This window comes from Curcuma longa, unplaced genomic scaffold (genome assembly GCF_044706935.1).
Source record: "Curcuma longa cultivar G26 ecotype Majalengka, Jawa Barat unplaced genomic scaffold, ITB_CL_G26_1.1 contig_21523, whole genome shotgun sequence".
Classification (NCBI taxonomy): domain Eukaryota; kingdom Viridiplantae; phylum Streptophyta; class Magnoliopsida; order Zingiberales; family Zingiberaceae; genus Curcuma; species Curcuma longa.
The window spans coordinates 54,776-72,265 of record NW_027431666.1 but is presented as its reverse complement, the minus strand read 5'-3'; the positions used below and the strand labels follow the sequence as shown (position 1 = coordinate 72,265).

Here is a 17,490-nt window from a genome sequence, read left to right as displayed (position 1 = left end):
GATAACAAGATTTCAAATTTGATCTTCCAGCTATAACGTATTTGTAAAAAATTTTCTCTAAATGAAAAGCCATGCTGGATGTCTGAGTTGACTCGCTACATGCGCATTTCTGATATGCCTCCATGAGATCGAGCCAATAATGTGGTAAACAGGCCAAATTGACAAAAGAAATCGATACAATAGCCATTCAATGGGTAACCGAAGGTCACCTTCTACTTCTTATGTCATTATTTTTGTTCAAAGAACATCTGATATGCGGTTACCTCCTAGTTAGTCCCCTCCCAGCGTTTCGACTCCTCTCCACCTTCTCCCCTTCCGAAGACGCCGACGACCCCGCTCCGCACTCACATGCTTTCCCCGTCGACGTCGCCTCTGGCGGCGCTGGAGACGGCTTCGTCTTCCACTCCGACGACGCCTCCGTTCACGGCCAACAACCGGCCGTCAGCGACGACTACGGAATCTCTGTCCCCGACGAGGGGTACGGCTTCTCGACGGCGGCGTCCCCCTTCACGATGCCCCAGGCAAACGGGACGGCGCATGGGGTGGAGGAGAACGGCGAGATCTTCAGGTCGGATGGCCCTATCCTTCCCGACCTCGATCAGATGCAGAGGGAGGAGGGTTTCCTCCGGAGGGAGTGGCGCAGGTGAGGACCTTTCTTTTGAGATCTTATTGTTTCTCTGACGATCTTTGTATTTCTTCAGATCGGGTCTTCTTGATGTTAGAACTGATTAATTGAACATAGATTACTTACTGCAAGTGCTTGAATTTAGAATGGCTCGGTTACTTTAATCCGTATCATAAATCTTGCTAAACTTTGAAGGTCGAATCACGGTAGATCTCTTTAATTACTCTCTTCAGCTGGTAGTTCGTTTGATCTAAGTTCTTCATGATCTTAAATACTTGTTAGTTTGAGCACTTTAACGAGTGACAAAAAACCTGAATGTGCTGAGACGGAAGAAATTTGGCTTCTAGCTATTAAATATCCTAAACACCGTTAGATACTAAACCTATCTTCACAGTCTAGGTTAAATGAGCCTTGATGCTTATCACTTTCTGGGACGACAATGTTCATGCAGTGTAAGCGATATATCAATTCTTCAGCTTAGATTTTTTTTTTTCTCTCCTTAGAATAAGCATTTTAGTACTAGTAGAACCTTTATTTTCTCTAGAATTAGTTATTCCCTTATTTATCTCTAGAGTAAATTATTTTTATTAAAATTAGTCTTTTAAATTGTTGGCAAGGCATCTTTTAGATGCCTATAAATAAACACATCTTGTAGCCATTGGCATCAAGCAAGTTTATAAATTTAAAGTCTTTGGTTATTGCTTTATTAGAGGTTGAATCCCTCAAAGTGATCATTCCTTTTTCTTTTTTTTTTTTTTTTGTTAATTTCCTATGAGATAGGATGTGGGTTCTTATTAACTTGGTATTTTATTCTTCACCACGACCAATTACCCTTACATAAACCATGACTACCATCACCATCCCCCTATGCTACAACTTCTACATTATAATTCTTCTACACCGTAAAGACTTCACGGCTATATCCCTAAACGTAATTGTCATCGCCAGTTTATACCATCACTCATATCCATTACTAGTGTTGGAGTTGTCAACACCTCGAGCCATAATCTATCCAATATGGTTATAATTTTCTTTAAAGATGTTAGCCTTTTCCTATCTCCTTATTTATTTATTTTATTAGAAGAACAAAACAAAATATTATTTCAGAAAATATGCTTGTCAATTTTAACACCATACAAACACGTTGTAGGAAAATGTCATACATTAACACACTGGAGATCCTACTAGGGGAAGGTAGAAATTCCTTATTGGATAAAAATGGAGATCCTACGGGATAGATTATGAGAGTTGAAATATTTTTCCTCCTACATCGATTGCTGAACTTGGCACGTTCTGTTAGTTGCCCTTAAATATTCTGGTTGATTCAGTTTGCACTATTTCTTGTTGGTCATCTCAGTTGTTCTTCTATAACATGCTAATTTGCCATCATAACGCTCACTATAACCTTTAAAAATAGTTTGTAATTTGTTTTATTTTGTATGATATATCAGACCACGTAATTAATTTTCAACTGTTACAGATTTGTGTTGACTGTTGAGGATAGCAATTACATGGCATTTGGCATTGTTTGATGGTGGTTTTGTTGTATGGCTGTGATTTAAACAAAGTAGTATGTTTGCATCAACGTTGTGATATCTGATTTTGCATATGGTACACAAGTTGAAAAGCAAATTCTTTAACAATAAAATGTGTGCTTTCTTTGAGTTCTAAGTTCAGTAAGCTGTCACTGATGCTTCTATCAGTTTTATCAATTCTTTTGTTCACTATTCACAGACAAAATGCAATTCACCTGGAGGAAGAAGAGAGAAAGGAAAAAGATTCTAGAAATGAAATCATTTCTGAAGCTGAACAATACATACAAACTTTCTATGAGAAGAGAAAATTGAACTGTGAAACAAACAAGGTGCAAAACAGAGAAAGAGAGAAGGTAAGTCTTTTTTGCTCCAAATTGATTTACCACACGTCAAAAGGATATTCCATCTAAGATTTTCATTGGTCGGCAGCTTTATCTCGCCAATCAGGAGAAGTTCCATGCAAATGCAGATAAGCAATACTGGAAAGCTATTTCTGAGCTTATCCCCCATGAGATAGCCAGCATGGAGAAGAAGAGAGGAAAGAAAGAACAGGAGAAGAAACCTTCCGTCGTTGTGATCCAGGGACCAAAACCAGGGAAGCCCACTGATCTGTCTAGGATGCGGCAAATTTTGGTCAAACTGAAGCATACTCCACCACCACACGGCAGCTGCTCCTGCCAAGGATGCAAAAGATGGTGCAGCAACAACTGCAGCTAGTAAAACTGCAACACCTGCCTCAGATGCCAAACCTAATGGTGCTGCAACTTTAGCACAGGTTGAATTTGAAATCCCTGCAACTGAAGCCACTGCTTGATCCCCGTCCAATTTTATGGCATAGTTTGTTTTATTCACTCTGAGAACCAACTCACCTGCATTTTTTGTTTGTCAAACATCACTTTTGAACTACATAAAACTCACTCATATGTCAGCATCCTGGCATTCTCAGTGTGCTTGATTGTGCTGTACATTCATGTATTTGAATTCTTGGTTAAGTTAGACACTGATACTCATGAAAGGTGACGAGACGAAGAAGAAGAATTAAAAAAAAAAAAAAGCAAAGGTTGGGCGCATGCTAGGCGTGTCCTTTCATCTCGTCCACTGAAAACACGTAGACGCTAAACCAAGGCGATAAGGCGGCGGCAGCGGCGTCGTTGTTTGGTTATCGCGTTGGAATGGAGACATGAAGGGGGATTGATGATAAGCACAAGCGCAGCCCATCGATTCGATTTATTTTAATTTAAAGGCGGGGACGCCTTCGGATGCTCTCTCTGCAACAACTGCGGCTGTCTGCCACTGACGTCCTTTTCTTTTTTTTTTTTGACCTACTCTAAACTTTGAATGGTCAAAAAAATAATAATTTTAGAACACAAATTTGGTCTTTATTTTGAAAAATCAAAACGCTGGAATGTTTGAACTTTGAAAATCTCATTTAAAATAATATATTTATTTTGAGGTCTGATTTGCTCGTATGCAAGTATAAAATTTTATTATTTCTTTTTTCCTTGTGAAAAGGAAAGGAAAAGAAAAAAAATCTCTGTGGAGGTGGATCCGTATCTGCCAAGGAGGATATTCGTGTTAATTCTTTTAGGAAAAAAAAATCTAGCTCACATTAAAAATTCCGTAATTTTTCCTAAGATTTTTGTCTTTTTCTAGTTTGTTCAGATTCCGTTTTGCAATCGCGATATCATGGATCATTGTATCGGAATTCTGTCCGCGCGCTAACTACGTTGTAACGCTGGTACGTGGCAATCAATTCCCGTGTCTGTACCTGTTTGTGTCAGTCGTTGTCCGGGAATTAAATCGAGGGGACGACCGCTACAGCTCGTACCGGTGGTGTTACGGATGATCTGGCGCCGCACAGACGCCCCACTGCACATTTAATTAATTATTATTGTGTTTCAAAGAGACGTGTAAGATGAAAAAAATAATAAAATTGATGCACAATTAAATTAAAGGATGTTAATTTAAGTGGATTAGATCGTATCGAAAATAAAAATAATATAAAATAATTTCAAAAAAATTTAAAAAATTTTATTTTTATCTTAATATTTCATCATACAATCATGCTATTAAAATATCTTAATTTAATTTAAAAAATTATAAATCTTAAATTCAAATTAACTTAAATTAATTCGAATTCGATCCGAACTCAATTTAATTCAAAAACTCTCAATCCGAAAATCTTCAACTTTAATTTGCTGATTTTCAAATTGATTCAGATTGGATTATCGGATTAGATTCAAATTGATTATGAACCATATCATTTTTAACTCTGTTTGTTGAACTGTGATCCGGAATAAATAAGGTACGACTCTAGTGTTGCATTAATTTTTGGTCAATTAATATCCAACCGTAAAAATTGGAATGGAATTAATTTGAATTGTTGGCTTGGAGGCCCCGCCCCATTCGAGAAAATGAAGGCAATTTTGATAGCGTGGTGGTGGGGCTCAAAGCGCTACTTTTTTTCCTTGTTAGATTTGATTTGTCAAACATGTTGATTGATGTCTAGATTTGTGTCGATCTTCTCCCAAATCCAATCTAATCCAATTGATGTTTCAACCATCTCATCATCATCATCATCGTCATATTTCACTATTCCAACCAATTTCATATTTAATCGACTATTTTAATTAATTAATTAATTAATTTTTTATTTATCTATTATCTCAGCGGTCCTACATCATTAAAAAAATAAATTTTTCAAAAAACATTTCATACTTTTCGTATTAGAATTATGGATCAATTTCCATGATAATCTTTTATTTATTTATTTATTTAATATTATGAAATGTAGGGAGAGAATGGTGAGTAGGGACAGCAGACAGGCACGTGATAGCCGATCGCTGTTTTGGACGGGTTCTCCACCAGCTCTGTACGACTGCTGATTAATGAGGAAGGTGACAAGGCAATAATAGTAGAGGGAGAAGGAAGGAAGGAAGGAAGGGGGGCTCGTACGGAACTCACTTTACCCTCGGCCTTTCAATTCAAAACGACCCCACCGCTTACTCATCCTCCACGTGTCTGGAATTGTTTGTTCATCATTTTGGTAACTGTCTTTTTTAAATTGACAGAAAATAGAAAAAGTGTCAATTTTTTTTCCCACCTTTTATTTTCTAACTCAATTACCCCTCTTGTACGATAAGGGGCCCACATTAACCCGGATCGAATAGTAAAATATTAATATTTAAATTTAAATTTAAAATATATATATGATATTTAAAGTTTGAAAATATAAATAATTAAGATGAAATTTAATTGAGTTGTTCAAATCATGATTCAAATAAAATTGAATTATAATTTAAAATCATTTAAATTTGAATTTGATTCAAGTTATTTAAATTTTAATTTGAACATATAATTATGAAAAAATAAATAAAATTTAGTTTGAGTTTGAATCATTCATAAATAATTAAATAAAATATTATAAATTTAAATTTAATTCAAAAAAATTATCTAACACACGTTTGATTGGATAAGTTTGATTTGTTTTCACCTCTAATCCAAAATGTATAAAAACTGAACTAATACCATATTATATCTATTATAATATATGCACAAATAAAATTTTATCCAATTTATATCAATATTAATTTATAATATATTATTATAATAATCAACCATAATTATTATAATATGTACATAAATAAAATGATGTTCAACTAAATTAATACTAATCAATTATATCTTATAATAATTATAAATAGTAGTTATCATAAAATTAAAGGTAATCTATGTTACATTACAGCTGCAATAATATAGATATTAATATAATGGCTAAATTTAATATAGAAATTTGTGGAACTTGTAATTTAAAAAAGTCGAGTTGTGATGTTAACTTGGTGTGATCAAGATGATTCAACTCAAGGCTTAAGTGATCTCCGAGAGTTTGGAGAATGACAGTATAGGACATACGATGGATCATAAAACAAGGAGATTAAATTAGTTTTATTACGTTAAAACGAGAAGATGACATGTGGAATAGGTCATGGGCTTGGTGCATGTGATAGCCTGAGGACTTGACCAATCGTGAACTCTTGGACTACGTAAAACTATGACAACCAAAAGATAGTGAGCCGTGAGAGATTATGTAACTTGTAATATTTGAGTTTATAATTTCATATTAGATAGACTTGATTGAGAACCTTCAAGGGGGAACATAAGCTCTTAGTCTAATCTAAGCATGAGTTTGATCTTGGAAGATTACGAGGGCTTATGAGGTGTAAGTCGAACAAAATTAGAAACAAAATCAAACATATCTTAAGAAATGATTTTTTCCACTTGTTCTAAACATATCTTAGTAAATGATATTCTATCAAGAGCAAAATCAGAAAATTATGACTTACAAAGATTTATGAGGTGTAAGATGAGTATATGGCAAATAGAACATTCAAACATATCTTAGTAATTGATCTCCTATTGAGTTTACGGGAGAAAGCTCATTAAACCACCAAACAGCAAACATAGGTACTTCCTATTAAGTTTGTCTTCTGCAACCAAGGAAATAAGTTTGTCTAAGAGGACTCAACTCAATACGTTTAAGACTAAGGAAATAAAAATAATAATATCAACACATTCAAGATTCAAGAAAGTAATCAATGGTGCCCTCGGAGCATATGTGAATTTGTTATGACGGAATAGAGTTACAGATGAGGGTAAGGATTCAAATTTCGGCGAAATCGAGATAATACCCTCCTCTATCGTGGCCAACTACAGCTTTTCAATTTACCTCCTCACAAATGATCGTGGGACCGATCGTGTGGGACCACTGAGATGACAAATTCTACTCCTTGCATAAAAGGAAGTAATCAATGGAGACATTCGATATCGTGATTTACCTCTCTTCCATAAATCTTGAGATAAGTCGTGGAGGGGGTGCACGTTAACACCTTTTTGCAACAAATTAAAGGAAATAATCAATGAAGACGTATGTATATAACGGTATCAATTTAACACAAATTTGAACTCTTTAAGCTCCCCAAACACTTCCTATAGTATAAAGAACCACTAGATGTGGAATGATGCTTATTTGATACGAATTGGAACTTTGATTGGTTATATAGAGAAGAACATACAGCACTTCACCGTCCCCGTGGGCATTACTGATTAATTATGATCATTCATACAAATAGTAAAGTTCAGTACAAATGATTGATCAAACATTTTTATCTAATTCTCTTCTTTTTTTCTAAATACTTTTGTAATTATGACCATTCATTATCCTAATATTTAAATCCGAGTTAACAATTGCATGAAATTAATCACTTCAACGGTTTCACACAATCGATCATTATTTATAAAAAAAATAAATTAAAAAATTATAATTAATTATTATAAAGAGGAAGATATTACCGACGTGGTTGAGAAAATCCGAGGTGGTTGATATATCACACCACACAACATTACTGATTAATTATTAGAAATCGTTTTAAGCATAATTCCATACCGTTCTGGCCATCTTCGTACGATATACACTTTTTATTTGTTATGTCAAAGGAGATGTAATAATATCTAGTACTGGAAACCTCTAGAAACGCGTTAGTTCTTAACACATCCTCCCGTTATTTTATTTTTTTCTTTAATTGTTGTATTTTTTATTTTATAATTTGTACTTTATTACATTAAATAAACAAAATGAAAATTTACACATTGAGTAGTGGCACTATTTCATTTTACATGTTTTTTTTTTAAAAAAAGAAATCAGGAATTATTTAGTCAAATTTTACCAGTTCGTCTGTTTCTGACATCATATCGGTCGGTCTATTATAACGGCACAGGCCGGCAGACCGTTAAGATGTCGAAACGTATCGGTTCCGCGTTCCGTCCCGTACGCACGCGATGGGCTACAGCCCGGAACCTCGAGAAAGCTCCTGGCTACAGCCGGTCACACCGCCCCTATTTATAGTAACTCTTCTTCCCCGTTTCTCCCTCCCCTCCCTCCCCCTCCTCTCTCTTCTGTTTCCCATTAACTTCGTGGTGGTTTAGGTTGTTTTGGGGTTAGTTCCTCCTCAGGGTGCTGTTCTCCAGTGCATGGCAGTGAGATTGGTGTCGAATGAGGTGTCGGACCTCTGCATCGGGAAGCCGGCGGTGAGATCGTTGCCGCCCTCCGCGGCCACCGTAGGCGACGTCCTCGCCGCCCTCAGGAGAGGTGACGCGCCCCACCTTGCTGTTCTCGTCGTCGATCGGGCCGCGCCGGAGAAGAGGGCTGTCTCCGGAAAGCTTTGCGTCGCCGACGTCATATGCTTCCTCTGCTCCGACGGGAACCTTGCGTCGCCGGCCGTCGCGCTCGAGCGGCCCATCTCCGCCCTCCTTCCCAAGGGCGGTGGTCTTGTCCGCCGTGTCGAGCCGCAGTTTAGGTACTCTTTTGTCGTTTATCGGAAGGTTACTGCTTGCCATTTATCCTTCTTACCTTGTGTTAATTTTTTTTTTTCGATCGAAAGGAAGAAAAGTTTAGATTCGGTGTTTTTCGTAAAAAAAAATTTGGGGATCTGAAACAACAACGATTTTCGTCTACTTTTTTCGATTTGATTAGTCGAGATTTGGGGTTTCAGTTTTCTAATTCGGTTCGAATCGCAGCATATTGGAAGCCCTAGATCTGATCCTTGACGGAGCGCAGAGCTTGGTGGTTCCGATCCGCTGGGTCGGGCGGAAGAAGAACCTCCATGGCGGCGCCGGCGGTGTGGTCGCTGATTTCTGCTGGCTCACACATGAGGACTTCGTCCGCTTCTTCCTCAACTCCATCGCCCACTTCTCCCCCATTCCTACCCTGTCCATCGACGCCCTTGGCCTCGTCCGCTCCGCCGACGCCCTCACAGTCTGCCACGACGAGCCCGGTCTCGCCCTCCTCCCTCTCGTCCGCCGAGCTCTCTCCGACCATACCGCAGTCGCCGTCGTCACCGAAGACGGCCGACTGCTTGGCGAGATCTCCCCGGCCTCTCTTTGCGCCTGCGACGAGACGATCTCGGTGGCCGCCGGCATCGCCACCCTCACCGTGGGCGACCTCATGTCGTTCATCGACTACTTTGGCTCCCCGCCGGACTCCCTTGTCCGCCTCATCAAGTCCAGGCTAAAACAGAAAGGCTTGAAGCAGATGCTGGAGCTGATGGAAGACGAGTTATCCTCCCTCTCCAACTCCTCAGCCTTGTCGTCCTCCTCCGACGATGAGCTGGGGGGGAAGCAGCTGAGGCGGCTGAGGTCGAGGTGCTTCTCCATGGGGAGGCGGGCCGAGGATCCGGAGGTCTGCCACCCGGGGAGCTCCCTGGTGGCGGCGATGGTGCAGGCTCTGGCGCACCGTGTGAGCTACCTGTGGGTGGTCGACGAGGACGACTACAGCCTCATGGGGATCGTGACGTTCGCCGACATGCTGAGGGTGTTCAGGGAGCAGCTGCTGCCGTATCCATGAGATCGGGCTGCTCGAGTCAATCGCACGGCAATCAAATGGGCGAAGGATGAAGGAGATAGCCATCGCAGCTTTTTTTGTCTATCTCGTTCCCTATTTCCCCCGTAGTTTTGTCGATTAAGAAAGACTTTGTTTTGTATGCTTGCAGTAATAAAAGGCATTTGCTGTGTTGTGATCTCAACTTCTTATGCGATGTTCTTTGCCTGTGTAGAGAAATTTGATCTGAAGTGGACTTACTTTCCAGGAGGAACTTGGTATATTGATTGCAACATTTGTTCTTGTCACTATTCAAGTGGACTTACTCCTACACTCATAGAAGTATTGTTGAAGAAAGTGAGTTTGGATATCCAAAGAGTAGGTTTAGGTTGATGTGGAGATTAAGAGAAGGAGGGATATCTTCATCTACTCACTTGATTAATGGCAAATGAGTTCTTTTTTATAAGTTAATAGTATCATTATTATTTATTTATTTTTGAGTCCAAGGAAGAAGAGGACTTCTAGGAAAGGGAAGAAGAACGTGATCCAAGTCATAGGGGTTGTACTATATCCGGAAGGTTTGGAAGCACTTAAAGTGGAGGAATTACTTTATCTAATGACAACTAAGTGTTATTAAGAAAGTGGAGTTTGGATATTTAATGAGTAGGCTTTGGTTGACGCGGAGATTTAAGAGAAGTATGGATATTTTTGCTAGGCATTGACTTTCAGTATAACAGAAATCCATCTAAGATCACCTTCTCTCAATTAGCAAATGAACACAAAACTTCAAGCCAAGTGGTGATTGCCAAGGTGGTTGCATGAGTTTCATGCTTACTAGTGGAGTTCCTTCATGAATCAAGCCCTTTAACATGATTGAGAGAATTGAAATTCTACAATAGCAAATACATGACATGATCATACCTTCTAAGTTGCTATGAGTTTAAAGTTTGTGTTGCCCTCCTTTAATTGAGCATTCATTTTAGCCAAGCATAAACCTTTGGAAAGATATAGTTAATAAATTATATCATGGGCAATTAATATTGTTTGCCCTCTTGACAATTAAATTCAAATTATCAATTAAATTGGATCATTGTATGAGCAATCAAACCTCCACGTTTATTTTTGATGTTCTCTCTCTCTCTCTCATGTAGGTAACAAGAGGCTTTTAGTACTTGAATTTTTCAATTTCTTCACTTTTTTTTATATACTTATCTCAGGAAGAAAGTACATTAGAGTCTAAAAACTCTTTTGGAAAGGTAGAATTCACCACCCCACAGTCTCACACGGTCGACCCCACGACCATATGTAAAGATAAATTGAAAAATTATAGTTGACCACGACAAAAAAAATTCGAACCCTTACCCTCTTCTGCAACTCTGCTCCGTCATAACCAACTCATTTATGCCCCGGAGGTAGAGTCCAAAAACTCGAATTTGTGTTGTGTTGTGATCACTAAAAATTAAATTTATATTTAGGGAATTATCAAATAAAAATCGTGGAAGTAGATAAGTACTAAGAGTTATTGAAACACCACAAATCCATGATATTCCTTTGATATTGTTGTGAAACTAGACCAACTAATGAAACTATATTATCTAGCTTTTAACCAAAGCAACAAATATAGTAAACTCATGCATACATGTAGAGAGAAGGGGTAAGATAAATTATTTTTAAAAGTTGATTTTTTAAACGGATACAACTAAAGAGGATGAAGGTAGCACTAGGTAGCTAGTTTGTCATACTGTGTTAATATATGAGGTGACTAGAAGCTCATGATCTGCATTAGATTATTTAAATAGAGTTGAATCCGCCAAATTCTTCAATAAACAAATGCACCATTTGGATCCACATGGTTGTATTCTAGGCATATTCAAGAAGTTGATTCGGAGAAGAGAATTACTGACCTCGACGGCTCGGCATGTTCTAGGAATTGGATCACACCCTATTGCACGTCTTGCTCATTTAGATATCAGACCTGTTGCTGCTTTGTGCCGCGCCCAACTTCGGAATCAAAACTTCAACTCATGGTGTCTCTCTTCCTTGTTGGATATACACTTTGCTTTAATTTAGTCCCCTACATATCTAGATCGTCTTGGTTCAACCAATTGACGCCCTAGAGATATTTTCAGGAACGAAAATAAAATAACATAAAAAATCAAAGAAAAAGAATTATGACATGCTAGTGGTCATCCCTTCTACCACCCCATTTGGATCCTCCGTCACCAGCTTGAATTTGAGAATTTTTTGAAGACTAGCTATGGGTTTAACCTGATGTGCCAGGTTTTGTTTCGCATCAGTGGTCTTTTTATCCTCTGAAGAGTTTGCTTCCGAAGTTGTTGTGTCAGCGCAAGTCGTAGAAGGTGTTTCACCTAAGAAGAGACAGAGATTGATTTGTGTTAGGATCTTATAGGAAGTAAAAGACAATGTTATTAGCTTTAAGGAATGAGCTTCCGCGAGAGATGGCTGAATATCAGCTTTGATGTGAGAAAACTAATGGATAATCAGGACTAAGTTCCTAGACCACGGTAAGTGGGATCAAAAGATGATGAAATACATATCCTCAAGCACAGAAATTACCACTTTCAGTGAAGATATAACATGTTCCCATCGTCTCTTGGTACTCTCCAATCTGTTACAAGGTAAGAAACATATCCATAAATAGCGAATGAGCAAGATAAGGAATGGCACTAGATATTTTTACATGCTAATCAAATAAAACAATCCGCAAATGAGTAGAAAAATTAAGAACAACTATATTGGTACATTTAGCTAATGCAAACAGTACCTAGCCAAGAAGGAAGAAAGAAATAACCGATATCTTAATTTCCTTTGTTGTTAATTAGTTGATCATGATGTCTGGAAACGCATAAATGTGGATACAGCTTTAGAATTTCATATACCAAAGAGTAAAATCAAGTTTTACGCTTGGAGTTACCATGTAAATATGTAGCACTAATGTTTTATTCAATCGGTGGTAAATTGAAAAGAAGTTTGTGAACATGAGATTGCATAGAATGACTGGACTGGATAAGTTGATGGCATTGTACATTTACCATATTTATGTAAATCCTAAAATGGTGCAAGGGCTTTTTTAAATATAAAAAATGTAATTTTGTTTTATCCAGGATACTCTGTAGGGCTTTAAGGTTGACTTAAAGGTTGCATTTTCTTTTGGAGGAATGATTTGCAAGAAAAACTTGATTTGCAAGAAATTAATCAACAGAAATACAAGAAATGCAACCTCAACAGCATAGCATATTTATCAGGAATAGATAGAGTACTACTTAGATGTTCCAAGTGAATGTAAATGTATCTCCACTTGGTACAATATGCTGTTCAGAGACGTTGACTGGTTGCAGCTGAAACAATATTGCAAGGCGCTCCGGGCATTGCTATTGAAACCAACCAGATTAACAGAGTGGACTAAAGAATAGGACAATTAAATGAGATCTGATGCAAGGGAAATCTGAGTTGCCCAAACTAAAAGCAACTGACCCACTATTTTATTTATAAAAATATTAAATGCATGATTATTTTTCTTCACTTTTATATATATTAAACACCTTATATATTTTATAAATAGACATATGGCTTGACCTGACCCACCAATTCAACCCACAATCCAGTGATCTGAAGCTAAGGTTGGCAGGTCAGCTGCAGGTTGATAATTAGGCTGGGAAGTCAAAAGGATAGGAACTCGAGTTTTGTGGATGAAGAAGTTAGATTTGAGAAAGGCAAGGAATAGAAGAGAAACTTTAGAATGTACTATAGATTCCAAGTCTAACAAATTCGCTTTCAAAGGAACCTCACTGTTTATTGGAAGTAGTCAATGCTAAAAAGAGAGTATCTTTTACTTCGATATATCAAATACAATTCTGAGGAAAGTATAAAGAAACTTGGTATAGGGAAAAAAATAAAGATTTTAATAAATCGTTTACTAGTAACAAGAGTAGTTTAATCTTTAAGAGATTCATAAGGCTTACTATTTCCAAAATTAATGGATCTTGATATATGATTTGTCTGCGCAATCATACACATGACCTTCATCGAAAGTCTAGGATCACTTCAAGATTATTTGAACTTTATTGGTAATATCCATTATTTTCTTTTTAAAGAATCTAGATGAGTAATATAGGAATAAGATATTTGCCATGTGGCTTGCATAAACCTAGTGTAAAATGATTTTGTTAGTCAATCCTAAAATCATTCACCAGCCCAAAGGGACTTGCATTATACACTGCTTTCTAGTGTAAACTTGAAAATCACCTAGATTCCCATCACAACAAAAGTAGCAATTAACCTATCAGAGAAGTAAGGGATGAAAGCCAGAGAAGTGAAGGCAGCAAGGTCCAAATCCAAGACTTGAAAGAAACTTCCAAAACGTTACCAACTAAGCTAATTAGAACCTTTAATAATTGTGATTATATAAACTCGTCAACCATTCCTATCACTGAAATCAACCATAGATGCCAAGATATAAGGCATTTTAAGTAACAAACTTATGTGTGTCTTGGATTGGGAGTCTGCTTATCTTTCTTATATAAACTGAAGGCAACAAATAAAAAATCAGATCAATTGCCATTTATTTCATATAAAATAAAACAAACATGTTGATGAATGGTAAATGATTTGATTCTATATCATCAACATAAATCCTTGGTCATTAACATCAACATAAATCCTTGGTCCATTATATTATGTTTATCTATGCCCAAATATGCAAAAAAAATCAACATGGATCGGAAGTCTGCCATGTTGATGTAGTTGAATCCAGATAATGTTGCTTACAGCTGTTGTTGTATATGCAAGCAAGTGGATTTTCAAGATAAACTGGATACACACTATATTAAGGTAAGAATACAGGGGCCTACAGATGAAACTTCAGATAAGAGAAATGCTAGCTTTTTTCTATTGCTTATTTGACTTTTGAGTTCCTAATGCATATGCTAGTTCTTTCAACCACCATGGAGCAGTTCCAAATAACAGCACACTCACATGTAAAGCTAACACATGCTATCATGTAAGACGTTTTGCATGACTAAATTGATAGGAGGATCAGGACATTTCTAACGTACCAAAATGCAACCTTAGAATTGTGATAGCAGCACCCTAGATTGATGTATATGTTAAGGTCAGTTTACTCACTAGTTTTAGATGATCACCAATGGCCAAGACAGGATTCATTGTGTCCAAACCCTACAAAATTAAATTACCAAATTCAATGTCCATTTCAAATAAACTATATAAGCAGTTAATAGATAAATATCACAATCATACTCAGGTCTTAGTTAAAGTAAAAGAAGGCAGATTTACACAAATAGAAAGCAGAAACAATTCTACAATGAACAACTTTGTTCCCAGATGTCATGTTCAAAAAAATAAAATCATTTGTCAAATTATGGAAACAAACTAGATTACAGTCTTTTATATATTTTCTCAACTTTAGAAACAGTTGATGTTTCTAACTTAAAAGATAAATGGGTGAACAATAGAGAATAACATTATTGACCCACATTGCTCCTTGAGTCCTATCTACCAGCAAGCTCTATATATGCTCCTATCAGAAATAACTTTGGCAAGAGAGAGATCTTTGACCTGAGGCAATCAAATACTTATAGAACCCTGAAAACAACTCCACTTGTATCTGCTGTGGCAAAAACCAACAAACTAGACTAAAACAACAAGACCATTCACAGATCTCAATCAAGTTGGGAAATCTAGCCTAAATAAAAATGTTTTTTACATTTTCTTGATAGGATTACCTGCATCAGGAAACTTGCAAAAGCTATTTTAACTGTCACTTAAAAATGGTATCTCTGTCCTATACATGAATGGACTAATAATAACCAAACAGACCTAAGGATTTAAAGAGTAAACATACAGCTATGCAAAAAGGAGTATTGAGAAGCAGTCGCCTATTTGGGCATTCTTTCTCCTAATCTACATTGTCTTTCAACCAAAAAAACACTTTTCAGATCATTTGTGGTAAACATCAAACTCCGCTTTGTATTTGAAAGAAAGAATAAAAAGATGTGACAAGTACAAAAAAATAAAACAACTAAAATGCAAATAGAAACTATTCAATAAACAGATGAGAATCTCAGGTTATCATCACAGAAATTCTAACCAAATAGAGAGGTAGTTTCTTACAGAGAGGACAAAGGGAGTATTGGCTGGAATATCTGCATCAACACACACATCATCCAAGTCAAGCAAAATATACTCTTCTTCATCCTCAACTTGGTTAGCTTTTGTCAGATTGCTATCCATTCGTGTAATCTTTCGTGTAATCTCAGTAATAGACAAATGGGTGATCTGACATGACACAAACAAGCAAAAAATGAATATTCTTTTTAATCTGGGGGCTTTGACTTATTTCCAACCAAACAAATACTAATGGAATAGCCTAATAAGTAGACTTTTGGGGAAGAAAAAGATGCATTGCAATGAATTTGAGAAAGAAGCATTTCACATGCTACATATATAAGAGCACTAATTCCAAGTCTCACCATCCATCTCCAATAAATTTAGTGGTAAAATAATAAATTAAGGTTAGTTTTATTAATATGAATTTGTTTTCCCTTTTTTTCCCCAGAAACTCACCGCTTGCCCCCCTCATAAGATACTCACTACTAAGATTTTGACACAAGGCAACTAAATAGCAACAGAATCTAAATCTAGATCTATGACTAACCAACAAAGAGTCTAGCTTGATTATTGGAACTAAACACCAAGTTGCCCCTCCCTTACAAAGACCCAAACCATAGAGTAGTTAGCATTCTTCATTTTGATCAATAAGAATTTATCAAAAGCATCTTTCACTGTAGTTCATAGAGTACTCTAATCATGTATCAAGTCACATACTAGATTATGATTGAATAAGAAATCATCTATAATGGACTTGTCTATTTCAAGCTTGCTATCTAGAGGATGAATTAATCGAGAATACTTGAGATGTCACCTTGATGGAGGTGGAGGAATACCACGGTTTCAAAATGGTAGAGTCATAAGTGCATTTGATTGTACAATATAGAAAACAAGGTTTGATCTTGTATTATGAGCTGGCTGTTACTCTAAAGATGGCTCAAGGGGGCAAGCTCAATTCAGTATGATCAAATTAAAATATAATCTGACTAATGTTCGCTAACAAGAAACATAAAAAGTGGCTGATCGGATACACGACCATAGGCATGGCATAGCATGGCAGTCACGCCACAATTTCCTCGATACCTGATAGTCAGAATCAATCACGCCATATATAAAAGGACTATGTACAAGGAAGAGAAGAATAAGAGGTCTCTTCTTACGGAGACGAAGGCCGTGGGCGGCGGCGAGGATGTGGAGTTGCAGCGAGATCGCGGGAGGGAGGGCAAGGCTCCCAGTGTTCAGGCAGGACGGCACCACGAGCGCTCGGAGGAAGTGGATTCAAAGCAAGTAGTATGTGGCGGCACAGTCGACCGGAACGGAAGTTAACGGCGACAGGTAGCACCGGCGAAGACGATCGACGAAGACGGAGATCAGAGAGAGGGGGGAGAGAGCGCGAGTGTGTGCGGTCGGGTGGGAGATAGGGATGAGTAAAAATTTAATTAAATAGAATAAATTGATTAAATCGTTCGAATTGTTCGATTCGATTATTTTAGTATTTTGATTATTTTTTTAAAAAAATAATTAATTTGATTAATTTGATTTAGTTTTAATTTTTAAATTTTTTATTTGATTAAATTGAATGAATTAAATTAATTAAAATTAAAAAAATAATTTTTAAATTTTTAAATAAGTAAATTTATAAATTCTTAATTAATTGATAAATTTTTTATAATATTTAAAAAATTTAATTAATTCGATTGAAAATCAAATTAATTCATATTTTATCGTTCGATTTATTTAATTTTTATTTAAAAATTTTATCGATTCAATCGATTAGTTCAAAAAAATTTAATTCGATTCGATTTTGATTA

The 17,490-nt window shown here is 36.8% G+C and overlaps 2 protein-coding genes and 1 pseudogene across 3 annotated transcripts; 2 read left to right on the top strand and 1 right to left on the bottom strand.

The window, feature by feature from the left end:
* Positions 1 to 71: 71 nt before the first annotated feature.
* On the top strand, positions 72 to 3,068 carry LOC141817670 (clathrin light chain 2-like; annotated as a pseudogene).
* Positions 3,069 to 8,111: 5,043 nt separating this feature from the next.
* Positions 8,112 to 9,737, top strand: LOC141817673 (CBS domain-containing protein CBSX5-like). The gene is made up of 2 exons (XM_074705309.1): positions 8,112 to 8,513; positions 8,734 to 9,737. Exons 1-2 carry the CDS (start codon positions 8,188 to 8,190, stop codon positions 9,557 to 9,559), a joined length of 1,152 nt encoding a protein of 383 aa, XP_074561410.1. The 5' UTR covers positions 8,112 to 8,187; the 3' UTR covers positions 9,560 to 9,737.
* A 1,548-nt stretch (positions 9,738 to 11,285) lies between these two features.
* LOC141817682 (uncharacterized) lies at positions 11,286 to 17,058 on the bottom strand. Of its 2 annotated transcripts, XM_074705323.1 has the most exons (6): positions 16,840 to 17,058; positions 15,683 to 15,847; positions 14,678 to 14,728; positions 12,110 to 12,161; positions 11,801 to 11,901; positions 11,286 to 11,645 (listed from the first exon to the last, which is right to left on the bottom strand). In XM_074705323.1, the coding sequence occupies exons 2-6, from the start codon at positions 15,800 to 15,802 to the stop codon at positions 11,607 to 11,609; spliced, it is 363 nt and encodes a 120-aa protein (XP_074561424.1). In that variant the 5' UTR covers positions 15,803 to 15,847; positions 16,840 to 17,058; the 3' UTR covers positions 11,286 to 11,606. The 2 variants fall into 2 exon arrangements, with proteins under 2 accessions (XP_074561424.1, XP_074561422.1); XM_074705321.1 differs by having other exon boundaries at positions 11,286 to 11,901.
* Between the last annotated feature and the right edge of the window lie 432 nt (positions 17,059 to 17,490).

What these genes read in the sequence shown, in the direction of transcription:
- LOC141817682 (XM_074705321.1), bottom strand. Translation starts at nt 15,802, where the DNA reads ATGGATAGCAATCTGACAAAAGCTAACCAAGTTGAGGATGAAGAAGAG. An exon ending in ATACTCCCTTTGTCCTCTCT is followed by an intron (nt 14,729 to 15,682) that starts GTAAGAAACTAC and finishes TTAATTTTGTAG; the next exon opens with GGTTTGGACACAATGAATCC. An exon ending in TTATATCTTCACTGAAAGTG is followed by an intron (nt 11,902 to 12,109) that starts GTAATTTCTGTG and finishes GTCTCTTCTTAG; the next exon opens with GTGAAACACCTTCTACGACT.
- LOC141817673 (XM_074705309.1), top strand. Translation starts at nt 8,188, where the DNA reads ATGGCAGTGAGATTGGTGTCGAATGAGGTGTCGGACCTCTGCATCGGG. An exon ending in CGTGTCGAGCCGCAGTTTAG is followed by an intron (nt 8,514 to 8,733) that starts GTACTCTTTTGT and finishes TTCGAATCGCAG; the next exon opens with CATATTGGAAGCCCTAGATC.